The following is a 15483-nucleotide window of genomic DNA, read 5'->3' as shown; positions in this document are numbered from 1 at the left end:
TGTTTCCTTACAGTTTTACTGCCCAAGTACATATTCCTAGACCCTGTAGTTTCGTCTTGTCTGTATACAAAAATACAATGTGTATCTTTTAAGATTTAAGTTTTTACTGATTCCCTTCTTCATCCCTTGCATTTTCTTGGTTTATCTTTTGGAAGAATCTGGAGCATTTATTTTTCACGTGTGCTCCCCTCTCCTCCTTGGATTTGGAATGACACAGATCTGGGCTCCCAAGTCTGCCAGTTGCTATGTGACCTTAGATAAGTCACTTAACCTCTCTGAACTTTTTTCCTTAACTGGCAGATCACCCAAAAGCCTCCAGCTTTCTCAGTTTCCTCCCTCAAACACCAGGCTTTTGCTCTGTAGTTTCTATTCAAAAGCGACTTTACAGGGTAAGGATCAGAGAGATGTGGTTCTGGAACCCAGCCTCCAGAACTAGCCTTGTGAACGAGCCCTGTGAACTTGGGAAAATTACTTAACCTCTCTGAGTTTCCTCTTCTTCATCTATAGCATGGGGATTCTGGTACCTAACCCATGAAATTGGAGCAAGACTTACATAAGATCACGCCCGTAAAGCATTTAACACCTGGCTCCTTGTACGTGCCAAACAATCATTGACTGTTACTGCTATTGTTGTTAGCTATTGTTAAGGCTACCATACATGGACTGCTTACTCTGTACCAGGCACTGTGTTCAGTGTCTGAAGATGTACTAACTCATTTAATCCTCCCAACCGTGCCATGAGGCAGCCCCACTTTATAAATGAGGAAACTGAGGCACAAAAAAGTTAAAGACCTCGCCCACCGCCACCCATGACCAGCCTGCCTAGGTGCACATCCCACCGGCGCCACCCCACTGGCTATGTGACCCCAGAAAATGACTCATCTGTTTGCCCCTTAGTTCCCTCATGTATGTGAAAATGGATCGGATGACAATCATAGTCCCAACCTGATAGAGGTTTTCTGAAGATTCAGTGAGCTCTTCCAGGTAAGGGCTTAAAATAGCACTGAGCGCTGAGATAGGAGCAAATCCGTCCGGCTTCTATGTTTTCAGAGGATTAAATGTGTAAAGGGCGAGTTCCTGTATATGCCTGTGAGGGCACCTGAGGGTGCATGGTAGAAGGGATCTATGCGGTGGCAGAAGGTGCTGTTTCTGTGCTTTGTAGGAGGAAGATGTGCTTGTATGAGGGCGTGCGTGTACGGGTGCATGGTGTGTGCACACGCGAGGCACATGCATTCTGTAAGCGCGTGAGGTTGTTCACTGTGGACCCCAGTGGCCACACCAACAAGCTCCCAGCCCCAGAACAAGTCCCTGAGGCTCCCTGTGCCTCAGTATCCCCAGCTGTGCAGTGGTGGGGTTACTACCTCAAAGGCGGCGGTGAAAACCACTGAACCACTTCCACAGATGGGAAGTCTGCACCTGTACAAGTGGGGGAAGCTCTGCTGAGCTTGCTGACAGAGTGGGGCATAATTGTGGGCACTTCTGGGTTTGTAAGAGCCCAGACTGTTCGTGTGTGCCTCCCCTTGGGCTGCAGAGTTCCCTCTGGGTGCCGCAGGTCCCAGCCTGCCATAGGCACAGAAGCCCTGAGGCCAGTTTCTCTCCTGGGACATCTGAGGCCCAGAGAGGGATAGGGCCTTACCTCTGGACACCCAGCACTCTGGAGCCAAGCATCCTTGTCCTTCTGGCATGGTGGTAAAGGCCTGTCCAGGTCAGGTTCGGCACCCCACCCCTCACTGCCTCTGCCTGACCCCCCTTCCCCGGCGTCCAGCAGGATGGTGTGTGCTTTGGCAGCCGGCACTGTCTGTGCCGGGAGGCTGAGGTTGGGTGGCTGCCCAAGGAGGGAATTCCATGTGTCTGGGGAGAACCCCAGCCTGCAGCCCTTCACGGCCCCCTGGCTCATCGGCACCCGAGGCTGGGTGCTGCCTGGGGATTCTCAGGGGTCACTGGAAGAGGAAGCTGAAGGCTTACCAATGCTTCCACTTCCGGATTTTTATATAACATCGTTCTAAGTCTACCATTTCTGTTACAGAAGTATCGCTTGTTGCTTGTGAAGAATGCAAGTAATCAGACAAGAGATACAGTCTTTCTTAACCTAGATATAAGCAGCTCAGAGACCGAAGGGGTGTTAACAACACACAATGCACAAACACACGTACAGACACCTGCAGGCTCATGCGTGTATCTGTACAGACACTCACGTGCACACCTACAATTACACACACTGAGTGCCCCCGTGCGTGTATCTGTACAGACACACACACGCACACGCACACATAAAATTACACACACTGAGTGCCAGGCACGGTTGTACGGGCTCCACAAGTGTTACTTTGTTTAATCCTCCTAACGGTGCTCTGAGGTAGGTACCATTATTACTCCCATTTTACAGATGAGACAGAAAATGACTGAGTAACTTGTTTAAGGGCACCCAGTTAGCCAGTGAAATCATGGGGACTTGAACCCAGATCTGGCACTTAATTGATTAGGCTACCGGGTGCCGTGTTTGAGCAACAAGGTCGTGACTACCCTCCTAGGCTTCTTCCTTTTGCATCAATCCTGGTTTGGTCATGAAAACAGCACCTTTTTTACATAATAACAGTGCTCGGGGGTCAGACTTATATTTGAATCCTGTCTCTGTTGCAGACAAGCTGGCTTGGCTGGGGGCTTGTCCCTTCATCTCCCGGGCTCAGTTTTCTCATCTGTTCAATGGGGAGCTGTCGTATCTGCTTCTCAGGGTTGGCTGAGCTTGTGTGTGTGTAAAGCACTCAGCCCAGGCCTGGCACATAGTAGGTGCTCGTTAGATGGGGCCAAGTTAATCACCTACTCTGAGTCTGGATGGCTTTATAGGGAAAACAGTCCAAGAATATTCTCCAGAAGCAAGGCAGCCTCCCTGCTGGGCTCTGGAAGGCAGAGAAAAGCCTCTGCCTCTGGGGTGTCCGAGGTGGAGGGGTGGTATTTCCTCCTGGAGTCCCTGCCGTTGCCATATCCCTACCTCAGCCAGAGGCTCAGCCCCAGCCCAGGTGGAAGAGGGACCGGCAGAGGCGCCAGAGGGTGGGAGGGGAAAGCCCACAGATGGGCAGGCGGAGCCTCGGTCCAAGTCTGGCCTGGATGCAAGGGGAGGGGGCAGATGCCATCAGCTCCCAGGGGACCATTAAAGTCGCTGCGCTGCCAGGCGGGCCAGGGTGTCTGCAGTGTTCCCCGGGTCCTCGGAGCCTGCTGCCACTCACCTGGGCAGCCCGGCCTGGGTACGCGCCCCCGGGAAGGGAAGCGGCTCTCTGGTCTCCCGCACTCTGGTCTCTGGCTCTCTTCTCTTCAGCTCGTTCCTCCCTGTCTTCTCTGTCCTTCCTTCCCCTTGTGGGTTTTTTTTTTTTTTTCCTCTTCTCTCCCTCTGCCTCTGTCTCTCCCACATTCCTTCTTTTTCCCCTTCACTGTCTCCCATTCTCTCCTTATCTTTCCACCTTTCAGTTTCCATCATCCCTGTTCTCTGTACCTTTTTATTCCGATGACTTTTTGGTCTCTCTCATTATTTCCTCTCTGCTTCTCTTCTTCTTTTCCTCTTTCATCCTCTGCCATCTGGCTCTTCCTGTGTCTCACTCTCAATCCCCAAAACGCAGCAACTCAGGGACCAGAGGGCCCTGCACTCCGCCCCAGGGAAGGTTGGCCCTGCCCCCTCTGAGGGCATCGACAGAGCCTGCTTGCAGAAGAGCGTGCCCAAGCTGGAGAGGACTGGTGTCTGTCTCCTGGGCTGGTGGGATGGCGTCCTGGCTTTGAAGTGGTGGCCCCATCTGCATCCCATGGCCTGATCCGGATTAGTTACTGTCCAGGCATTTCCTTCCATCACCCAATTCACTGAGCGCACCAGGGCGGGAAGGATGGGGTGTTGGGCACTAGGACTAGAGCTGAGTCAGGAGATCTTTGCCAAGTTCCCAGGGGTAAGCATCCTTGGGGTGGCAATGCTGAACACTCAGGGTTTGGTGCCCTCATGCCCACCCCCTCCAGGCAGCCAGCTCTGACTGCACCAGGTGACGTGTGACCCTTCCAGCCAGCTATGTCCCTGCTGCCCAGCACCGTGGGCCTGGCAGGCCTGCTCTTCTGGGCAGGCCAGACAGTGAATGCCTTGATGCCCAATGCCACCGTGGCCCTGGCCTGGACCGAGGGCACAGCAGTGCGGCCCCTGAGTGGCCTGGGGGTGCCCCGGTACCGGCGGAAGCGGCACATCTCTGCCGGGGACATGAGTGCCCTACTGGATTTTCACAACCACATCCGGGCCAGTGTGCACCCACCCGCGGCCAACATGGAGTACATGGTGAGTTCCCACGCCCTCCCCTGTGCCCAGCCAATGCCAGTCAACTCAGCGTGTTCTGGAAGTGCTGGACCATTTGCCAGCCTGGCCCCACTAACCAGCAGCCTGTCCCCACTAACCAGTATCTGGGTGTCTGGGTCCTGCTGAAAGGCCAGAATTAGTCTACCCATTTTATGGGTGAGAAAACAAAGGCGGTTGCACAGGTCCTCCCTGGAAGCAGGGTCAGCAGGCTGCTAGGTATGGACAATCCACTGTGTGTCTAGCCATAACCTACACACAGTCCTGAGGCACTCCTCTTCCTTCGAGGTGGGGATTGTCATCTCTGTTTTCCGATAAAGAAATTGAGATGCAGAGATTTAATTTGCCAAAGGTCATCCAGTTGGGATTCTAACCCAGCTGTGCTTGTTGTGGTCTTAACAGATACAATAACCACCGCCCACCCCCACCCCCCACCAAGGATCTGGGTTCTCTGCTGGGGACCTGCAGGGGTTTGGTGGCTGGAGCTTTCGGTACTATTGTCTCTTTGCTTTAGGGGTCTGATGGACACTTAGCAAGCCTGTGGAGGCAGAGTTTGGGGACTGGCACCAGGAAAACAGGCAGCTGACCCGCTACAGAAGCTGAGATGTGTTTCCCTTAAAGAGGCAGGGCCAGTAGCTGTCACCCCAGTCCCCCAGAAGCCAGACTCTGGGAGTGGAGGAGGGGAACTTTCTAGTTATCGCAGTCCCTCCCGCAGGCCCTTTGTCCCAAATCAGCCTGGAGAGATAGGCTTCTAGCCCACCCACAGATTTCTTTAGGGAAAGAGCTTGTCAGTCCACCTCCTCTAAGGCAAATATGTGCTACTCCACAGCCTGAAAATTCCTATGCTTTTACGATGTGTCCAATCACTTAGGTACTGGCTGCTGCTTGGAGCCTCATGGCCTCATGGGCTCTGCTGAGAACAGGATGGACGCGTTTCTTCCCTCGTGGGGATGATAGAAAACAAATCCACAATGCAAGATCTGGATAATATAATGTCAAGGAGGAATAGGTGTTGGGAAGGGGTGGAGATAGGAGCCAGAATGGCAGGCAGCTAAACGTGGAGGATTATTAACTTGCACATTGAGGGACTCATTCTCTCATTAGCACGGTGATGGGCAACAGCGATGCATTTCTTGTGTGTGCAAGGCACTCATCCTGACAAGTATTTATTTATTGCATGCATGGTGGGACAGAGAGCCCTAAGTATCTCCCCTTGGACGCCAGTAGAGTCAGTGAATGAGGGTGCGACGTTAGCATGCCCCTTCCCTCAGTTTACCCCTTTGTTGCATGAAGGAAACATTCCTCTGCTTTCCCTAAGAGTATGTGTGGGACAACCCTGGGGACATGTTTGGACCGCTCTCTTGGTAGCCCTGTGTTGTCTTTACTAGCGGCTTCTGCCCACAGGACAGGTGTCTGACTAAGTACCCTTTGCTCAAGGAACTCTTTCTCTCCCACAGCCTCCCCAAAAGGTCCAGTCCCCTGTTTTACATTCTCACAGCCACCAGGGTGGTAATGATTATTTACTGTCTCATCTCCTTGCTAGACTGGGAGTCCCTGGTGCCTGGAAATATTGTTCAATATTTGCTGAATGAACAAATAAGACGAATGAATGACTAATATCTCAGAGAATCCCAGGAAGTCAGAGTGGAAGGAAACGGGTCTTTTTTTTTTAAAGTGATGCTTTTTCAAGTTATACAATTTGGGGCATTCACGCACTGGACAATTATGAAGCTGTTAGGAGGGGTGAGGAGGGTATTCTCTATGTGCTGATGTGAAATAACCAGTAAGATAACCTCTTTGGTTGAGTGAAAACAGCAAGAAGCCTGATAGAATGTCTGGCCGGCTGCCTTTGTAAAATAAATAAATATAAATATGTATACAATATACTTATGTACACTTAATTATATACAATTATATATACTTATATAATTACATGTGTTTGTGTGTGTGTGTATACATATAGATGCATATATTTGTACAGCTATAGAATATTTCTGGAAGAGGACTCCAAAAGTCACAGTAATGGTCACCTCTAGGGGGCAGGATGGCTGGGGGGACCAAGGACAGGACTGAGATGACAGACTTTCCACTTTTCCTCCTTTGGGGATCTCATATATTATAGTTGTGCCTGTTTTCACTATTCAGAAAAAATTTTTTTGAATTCAAATATTTAATGTCAAAAGAAATTTGTTTTAAGAATACAATAAATACGATAAAAAGCCAGTTCCCTCCCCATCACCCTGGGCTCGGCCGCTTCTAGGGCCCGCTAACTCCTGGACCAACAGCCTGGGACTCCCTCAGAGCAGAGAACCCCCAGCCTAAAGTCCCGTGTGGGGGGAAAGGGTGCCGGAAGAGGAGTCAGAGGTCTGAGTGTGGGTCTTGGCTCTGGTGTGGACTTGGAAGCCCTAGGCCTTCTCTGACTCCAAGTGTTCTAAGCTGTTGAGTGGATTTGGTGCAGGGTTTCAAGGAGATGGAGGACAACGAGGGGCACCAGGGAAACACGTGTCTCTGGACACAGCTGGGATGATGGAGGTTGTCCCCCTGGGGCATCTCTTGGCCTTTCTCTCCCCAGGTCTGGGACGAGCGGCTGGCCAGGTCCGCTGAGGCCTGGGCCACCCAGTGCATCTGGGCCCACGGGCCCTCCCAGCTGACGAGATACGTGGGCCAGAACCTCTCCATCCATTCTGGCCGGTGAGTGACCTTCTGCCCTTCCTTCTCTCAGTTACTCCACAAAGTCACCGAACAAGGCGGTGGCAAAGCACCTTTTCCACTCCCCAGCAGGGGTCTTCCATCTTCTCTCTCTCCCCAGGTACCGCTCTGTGGTGGACCTCGTGAAGTCTTGGTCTGAGGAGAAGCGCCATTACTCGTTTCCGGCCCCCAGGGACTGTCGGCCGCACTGCCCCTGGCGCTGCAGCGGCCCAGTCTGCTCCCACTATACCCAGGTACCCCTCTGTGGAAGGAACGGCCAAGGGAGAACAAATCCTGCTAGCTTAGAAGACAGAGAATGTGGTGGAACAGAAATGATAGAACACAGGCCCTACGGACCTCCTTTCACATAATAAGCATAGTCCTGGAAAGTTGTGTGTAGACTGAGTTGAGCTGACTGGATCTTGTTCTGAGTGTCTTAGGTGGGCTGACCAGATTGTTTGAGCTCCAAAATGGAGATGTGTGGTCTGACATATCAAGAATGCTTCTGAATTCAATAGCTCCAAACATTTTCTAGTATTTTCTGTCTTCTAAGGATGTCATCATCATCATCATCATCATCATCATTTTAAGTAGGCTCCACACCCAGCATGGAGCCCAATGCAGGGCCTGAACTCATAGCTCTGAGATCAAGACTCGAGCCAAGATCAAGAGTCAGACATTTAACCCACTGAGCCACACGGGCACCCCTAAGATCCCACTGTCTTAAAAAAAAAAAAAGAAATGCTAAAATAAAATGACAAAAATTGTAGTATATTTTGAGTGCTCATATTGAATATGTTACCACTTGTTACACACACAAAAAAATATAACATGGGGGCGCCTGGATGGCTCAGTGGGTTAAAGCCTCTGTTTTCGGCTTGGGTCGTGATCCCAGCGTCCTGGGATGGAGCCCTGCATCGGGCTCTCTGCTCAGCGGCGAGCCTGCTTCCCTTCCTCTCTCTCTGCCTGCCTCTCTGCCTACTTGTGATCTCTGTCTGTCAAATAAATAAATAAACTCTTAAAAATATATATATAACATGATATAATGTTGCAGGAAATGGGACCGAAACTTCCCACTGTAAGACAAATATTTTTTTTCAGTCTGTCCATTTCTTTGGAGTTATAGTAAAAAAACTACATTGAAGACCCTGTAGGAACTGTGAGGCCTAAAGCAGTGTCCTTCCTGAGATCCCAGGAGATACTATTACCTTCATCTTACCAAAGAAGCAAGTGGGGCATGGCATGGTTATTTGACTTGGTCAAACTCACACCCTAGTGATATGGAGATTCTAATCCAAGGCTCTCTAACTCCAAAGTTTGTGTTTTAACCTTCAACAGAATAATGATTTTCCAGTGGTTGCTAGGGAAAAAAAGGAAGAAAAAAAGTCATAGAACAGTATAGAAAATAATAGCATATATCACGTATGCAAAGATTAAGCGTTGGTCCACAAAACTTTTGTCTCAACTCTGTGTGCATGTTGTGCACTGAGTAACAATCTAAAATTCATGCCTTACTGTTGGTTTTAGTCAAAAACAAAAAAGCTTGAGAAACAACGCAGCACAATGTGTCTTCGTGAATACTGGGACAGGCGGATTGCCGCCCCCAGAAAGACTTCAGTTACCCTGAACCTTGTCCAGCAGCCTCTGAATCCCAAGGAGCTTGGGTCTCTCTACGTCCTTCTCAAAGCCTCCTTGTCATTATCCTTCCTCAGATGGTGTGGGCATCCTCCAATCGGCTGGGCTGTGCCATCCACACCTGTGGCAGCATCAATGTCTGGGGCAGCACCTGGCGTCACGCAGTGTACCTGGTCTGCAACTATGCCATTAAGTAAGTACAGCACGTTGGTTGGGGGCCGTGGGGCAGGGGGATGGACCCTGAGAGGAATGGGCAGAATTCCAAGAAAAGGAAGACACCCAGGACACCCTGCCTTCTTCCATTCTAAGTAACCTCAATACCATACAATCTGGTAGTTTTAGAGTCAATTAATAATTCTTTTTTTTTTAAGATTTTATTTATTTATTTGACAGACAGAGATCACAAGTAGGCAGAGAGGCAGGCAGAGAGAGGAGGAAGCAGGCTCCCTGCCCAGCAGAGAGCCTGAGGCGGGACTTGATTCCAGGATCCTGGGATCATGACCTGAGCCGAAGGCAGAGGCTTTAACCCACTGAGCCACCCAGGCGCCCCCAATAATTCTTTTTCTTTACCCAAATTGCAAAAGTGCTTGGGAGATAGAGGACCAAGGCAGGTGGATAGGCAGCCTCTCGGATGAAGTCAATAGTAGAGAATATGGTTTAGATGCGACGGACAAGTGGGCGTGCAAATATCTCACTCTTGAATTAGATCTGCTTACCCACTGCCTGGCCACACATGACAGCCCCAGTCCTCTTCCAACAAGGCTAGCTAGACCCTCCAAGCTTGTCATAGGAAGTAGAGCAACCAGGAACACGTGTGTCCCATACCCAGGCAGATCCCAAAGGAAAAGAAAAGGAGAGACAGAGCGAGCATACTCCTCTCCTCCCTTCAGGTTCTCCAAGCAGCTTTGTAGGAGTGGGGCCATGAGTGCCCTTCGTAGGCAAGTCTCTTGGAAACATGGAGAAAGAAGGATGGAAGTTCCCAGCCAATGTACAGTACACAAACTTGCCAACATTACAGATTCACATATAAAAACAAGAACAAATTCTAAGTAAACATGATATTTAGAATTTCAAAATTACATGCTGATGGCACCTTTTACTTTCAAGTAGCCCTTGACCATTTACAAGATATTTTCACCTCATTATCTTATTGAAGAGATGAAAGAGAAAGAAGGAAGGAAAAAGGGAGGGATACTGGGAAAATGTTTTCCTTTTTTAAGAAGAAATTGAGGACCAGAGAGGTTACGTAATGTGCAAAAATCACAAAGCCAGGAGGTAGCAGAGCTGTTCGAAACACAAGTCTTGATGTCAAGTCTACGTTCTGTCTGCTATACTATCCCGACGTTCTAGAAATCACTGGTAGCCTGAACACAAATGCTCAAGCTATTTATTTGTTAATGGTGACACCAATTAACAAAGTATAGAACCCAGTTTTATCAGACACAAAAATACAAAACAAACCTCATTACAAATAGCTTAAGGGACTGTTTCAATTTGCTGATACATGGAATTTTTGCAGCACTGAGTATTAACACTATAGTTGTTAAGATTTTTGTGCTCTGGGGTCAAGACTGTCAGAGTTCAAATTTGTGACTTAACTTCTACATGCCTGTTCCTTCATCTGAAAAATGGGAATAAAATAATACCTACTCTGTGAATTGTTGAGAAAAGGAAGTGATCTGACCCAGGTAACCCCCCTGGGCTCATGATGGCAGATTACATAGCGGTGTTTCCTGCTATGACCAGATCTGGGTGTGGTGTGCCATGTGTATACAGTGTGTCCAGGTGTATATAAGGACTACGGATAAAGCATTTCCCCCTCTATGGACCTCCATCTCCTCTTTTAAAATAAGGCTGATCCCACCTGTCTCACAGAGGATCCCAGGACATAGTTGTACAAAGTACATGCTCAGTAAATGGTGGCTGTGGATATAATTGGGTTATAAACTCTTTGACGGTGGGAAATAAACCTGATTCATTTCTGTATCCTTTTACTACAGTGATTTCAACCTTCTTCTCTTTCTTTAAGCAAAACTTTTTTCTAAGTGGTTTAATTGAACAGCAAAAAAAGATTGACTTTTATTCCAATCTTCCTAGGTGTTTCTACTTCCCACATTCCCTGCCTCCAAACTTCTGGGAGCACCTTTTGAAAACTATATACTCACAGCATCTGGCACAAATCCCAATGCTCGATAGCTGTTCCGGAAGTGTTTGTTGAATGAATAAGTGAACGAACCCTATGTAAAACCAGAAATGCATACTTTTTTTTTTAAGATTTTATTTATTTATTTGACAGAGATCACAAGTAGGCAGAAAGGCAGGCAGAGGAGAGGAGGAAGCAGGCTCCATGCTGAGCAGAGAGCCCACGCGTGGCTCAATCCCAGGACTGGGGCTCAATCCCAGGACCCTGAGATCATGACCTGAGCTGGAGGCAGAGGCTTAACCCACTGAGCCACCCAGGCACCCCTTAAGTGGCTGGGTTGGGCGAAGGAATAAGAAAATCAGCACTTTCTGAAGAGTCACGTATTGGTCAGGCACTGTGTTAGGTGTGGGCATACATGGCCCCATTATCTGATCTTTGCTGCCTCTCTGTGAGAAGGGGAGTCTTCTATTAGTTTTACAGATGAAGAAACCAAGGCTTGCAGGTGTGACTTGCCGCAGGTAACATAGCCAGTCAGCAGAGGTGCTGAGATTTGGAAACGTGTCTGAAGGCTGCCCACATTAACTCTCCTCTGTCCCTGTCTCCTCCGTACCTTTTCTCTTCCAGAGGCAACTGGATCGGCGAGGCACCATACAAGATGGGAAGGCCATGTTCTGCCTGCCCCCCAAGTTACCAAGGCACCTGTAGTAGCAACATGTGCTTCTCCAGACTCAAATCCAATCAGCTCCTGTGGGTCTAACTTTTCCCCAGGCTGGGGGGGGGAGCTCTGGCCCTCCCCTAAAGGCCCCCTCCCCAAAGACCAGATGAACGCATAATTGCTTTTGTAAAGGACATTACTGAGCTCTCTCCACTGATCTGAATTTTCCCTCCTGATTCCTTCCATTCCTGAAAGGTCCAGCATGTGTCAGAAGAAGCAACCTCGTGGCCTTCTTTGTTCTACCAGCATTCTCCTCCCCGGATTCTGGGAAAGAGGCCTGCCTCTTTCATTGACTCTGCTCAGAGAGCCAGAGCTGGTTGGAGCCCACTCTTGGGTCCCAAACCCACATGTCTTTGTCCATCCAGCGAAGGGGATTTATTAAATAATCTTTAGCCTGAAACCCACTTTCATTCACTCAATAACAGCTAGATTTTGAGGACTTGCGGTTTGCTCCCTGTTGGGAACGTCTCAGGTCCAAGCTTTAAAAAAAAAAAAAAAAAATGGAAATTGACTAGTGGATTCAGGACCCCCCTTTTACAGATGAGTACACTGAGGCTCTGCAAAGGGGTGTGACCTACTGAGAGCCACAGCAACTTGTCCCCAGCAGCACCCAGGTTGGAGCACAGGCCCTGACAGCCCTTGTAGGCTGTTGGATCCCTCTCCCAGCATCTGGACAGAGAGTGCAAAACCAGAGCTGGCCGGCAGGGGTGGGGTGGGGTAGGGGGACGGGACTGTCTTCTGGGCCTTTTTCTCTATCACTCCACATGTCTGCCTGTCTATCTGTCTCTTTCTCCCCCGCACTCCCTGTCAAATCTCATTCTCATTCCCATAAACCATTTCCTCTCTCCCCACCCCACCCCACCCCACCCCACCCAGATATCACAACACACAAAAGTCCTTTTGTTTCCAGAGATAGTAAAATCTCCCCCTCAGACCTTGCCCTCCAGCTGGGGCCCCACTCCCTGCTTGGCCAGAGAGCACGCCAGTCAAACGGGCCCCTATGTCCTGCTGGATGGAGTGAGTTTTCTTCCCTCTTGGTCCTTCCCACTGAGGCTAGGGTCCTTGCATGTCAACAAGCACCCCCCTGTCCCTGGCCCCCAATAAAGTCCTTTGAGATCTGATGCAGCGGCTCTTTCTGGTCCCCCCCCACCCCCATCTCTCAGCTCCTAGAGCAGGGTTAAAAAAAAGGAGGGAAGGAGATTGAGTAGGCGGAGATGGAGTGAAGGCAAAACCAGCTCCAGGGAAAGGCCAGGAGAGGGGGCTAACAGCTCCCACTTTGTGCTGGGCACAACTAGCTTAGTGCACGCACGCACAGTTGTGTATTACTATCCCCTTTTACCAATCAGATAAATGAGGACCGCCCATTTCCAAATGTTGGAAATGGGTAAAGAGAAACAAGGATGCTGTTGTGAGTTTATCATTTGCAGATTATTTCCTTCTTCATTTGGGTGGCGGGGGAGGGAGTATTTTCATTTATAAAACAACAGTGATAGGGCGCCTGGGTGGCTCAGTGGTTAAGCATCTGCCTTCAGCTCAGGTCTGGATCCCAGGGTCCTGGGATGGAGCCCCACATCATGCTCCCTGCTCAGCGGGAAGCCTGCTTCTCCCTCTCCCACTCCCCCTGCTTGGGTTCCCTCTCTCGCTGTCTCTGTCAAATAAGCAAATAAAATCTTTTTTAAAAATGGTGATGATTAATGTTAGATTTTTAAAAAATATATTAATGTCTTTATATTGGGGAGTGGAAAGGCTTGCTAGCCCTATGCCAATTTCCTGAAATGTTCTGAAAATTTAAGTGGCATGTGACCTTGAATTAAACGGTGTACGTAAGGTTATATAACTAGTAGGGAGCAAGCATAGGATTTGAATTTAGCTTCATCTGAACTCAAAGCCTGTGTGATTTTGGCTGCCCCACATTACAGACATAACAACTGAAGTTCAAGAAGCTGAATTTGAATATGTTCTGTGTGACACAGAAGCCCAGTGTCCTAACGCATCTCCTTGCTGCTTCTCAGCTAAGGGAGAAACTCAGAGATTGGACAAAGGTAGGGACAATTAAGCAAAAGGTGCCATAGTAAGGGGTGGGAATTCCAGATGACCTCTGGGAGCTGCCCTTGAGAAGAGTCCTTGGCAACAGAGTAAGGAGGAGGTTGGCCTTGCTCAGCTAGCCAAGGTCTGGATCCTGCAGACCTAGGGGTGGGAACTCAGGGTGAGGGGGGTTGCTCATAGCATCCTGGTTGGTAGAGCCGCTGTTCTAACTGAAGGGGAGCTTTTCTGCAAGAAATCTGTAACAACATTGAAGCTTCTGTAGTATTTTATACTTTTTGAAGATCTTCATAGCCCAGTCTCCTCTGATTCCTTGTTTGTTCACACACTCAGTCATCCACTGAGAGGGTTAAGAGCACAGACTCCAGAGCCAGATTGCCTACGTACAAATTTAACTTAGTGGCTAAGTGTGCTTGGGTAGATTACCGCGAGCTCTGAGTGCCTGTCTCATCTGTAAGTGGGGGCACTAATAGTATCTGCCTCGTGAGGTCATTCAACATATTAAACAAATGAGTGCATGGAAAGCACTTAGAGCAGTGTCTGGCATATAGTAAATACTGTAACAGGGTCAGTTCTGAGCACAGCAGTCACTAATATATAGATCAGGCCAGACAAACTATGGCTTACAAGCCAAATCTGGCCCACTGCCTGTTTTTATAAATAAAGTTTTATTAGAACACAGCCACGCTCATTTGTTTATCTGTCGTCTGTGGCTGATTTCATGCTTCCACAGCAGACATGAGTAGTGGCCAGAGACTACAAAGCTAAAGCCCCAAATTTATACTATCTGGCTGTTTATAGAAAGCATTTATTGACTCCTGAGATCTATAATGTCCTTATGCTCCTGGAGCTTGTAATTGTAGTATAAAAGTCAGGCATTAAACAGAAGATGAATACAAATAATTTATTGTAATGGAAGTAAGTGCCATCTGGGAGAAGAACCATGAATTACAAGAGTGCTGTCTAAACTACAATGGGTAATCACATGGGTCTTCTGCAGAGAGATGGGGTTTTGTGTTTTAAAAGGTTTTATTTATTGGGGCGCCTGGGTGGCTCAGTGGGTTAAGCCGCTGCCTTCGGCTCGGGTCATGATCTCAGGGTCCTGGGATCGAGTCCCGCATCGGGCTCTCTGCTCAGCAGGGAGCCTGCTTCCTCCTCTCTCTCTCTCTGCCTGCCTCTCTGCCTACTTGTGGTCTCTCTCTGTCAAATAAATAAATAAAATCTTTAAAAAAAAAAGGATTTATTTATTTGAGAGAGGGAGAGAGAACATTGCACATGCATTTGTGCAAGGTCAGTTGGGGTCGGGGGCGGAGAGCCAGAGGGAGAGAATCCCAAGCAGACTGTGTGTTGAGTGGAGCCCTATGCGGAACTTGAATCCATGACCCTGAGACCATGACCCAGTGGAAATCAAAGAGTTGGATGCTCAAATGACTGAGCCGCTGAGGCACCCTGCGAGATGTGTTTTGATGAAGAAGAGAAGCTGGTCAGGCTCTGAGGCAGTAATGACAATGTGGGTGAAAAGCTGGAACAGAGAGCACAGAGCAAGTTCAGGTTCTAAAACAAGCCTGCTATGTGAGAAGGAAAGAGAGTGAACTGACCCTGGGAGGCGAGGCAGGGGCCAAGTCAGGAATAATCTTGGAGCTTCACTCAAGGACAATGGAGAGGCATAGCAGGATGATAACAATGGGATGACATATCAGATTTGCACTTGAAAACATAATTCTGCTGCATACAAGGGGAACAGATTTGACAGGGTCAGAGTAGATGCTAGGATCCCCGTAAAAGGCTATTTCAAGCATCCAGGTGAGAAATGAGGATGGCGGGGCACCTTTGTGGCTCAGTGAGTTGAGCATCAGACTCTTGATTTCAGCTCAGGTCATGATTTTGTGGTCTTGAGATGGAGGAGATGGAGCCCCGCATCAGAGTTGGGGGAGGGGCATG

At 48.8% G+C, this 15483-nt stretch overlaps 1 protein-coding gene across 1 annotated transcript; it reads left to right on the top strand.

Moving 5' to 3' along the window:
- Positions 1 to 4045: 4045 nt before the first annotated feature.
- On the top strand, positions 4046 to 11541 carry R3HDML (R3H domain containing like). The gene is made up of 5 exons (XM_044262311.1): positions 4046 to 4303; positions 6891 to 7009; positions 7128 to 7260; positions 8719 to 8834; positions 11409 to 11541. Exons 1-5 carry the CDS (start codon positions 4046 to 4048, stop codon positions 11539 to 11541), a joined length of 759 nt encoding a protein of 252 aa, XP_044118246.1.
- The last annotated feature ends 3942 nt before the right edge of the window (positions 11542 to 15483 follow it).

This window comes from Neovison vison, chromosome 8, assembly GCF_020171115.1.
Source record: "Neovison vison isolate M4711 chromosome 8, ASM_NN_V1, whole genome shotgun sequence".
Lineage (NCBI taxonomy): Eukaryota > Metazoa > Chordata > Mammalia > Carnivora > Mustelidae > Neogale > Neogale vison.
This window is presented reverse-complemented; position numbering and strand designations above follow the sequence as displayed.

Bases quoted from the DNA above. Each gene is read 5' to 3' on its own strand.
- R3HDML (XM_044262311.1), top strand. From the start codon at position 4,046: ATGTCCCTGCTGCCCAGCACCGTGGGCCTGGCAGGCCTGCTCTTCTGG. The intron at 7,010-7,127 runs GTGAGTGACCTT...CTCTCTCCCCAG, and splicing joins CTCTCCATCCATTCTGGCCG to GTACCGCTCTGTGGTGGACC. The intron at 8,835-11,408 runs GTAAGTACAGCA...TTTCTCTTCCAG, and splicing joins GTCTGCAACTATGCCATTAA to AGGCAACTGGATCGGCGAGG.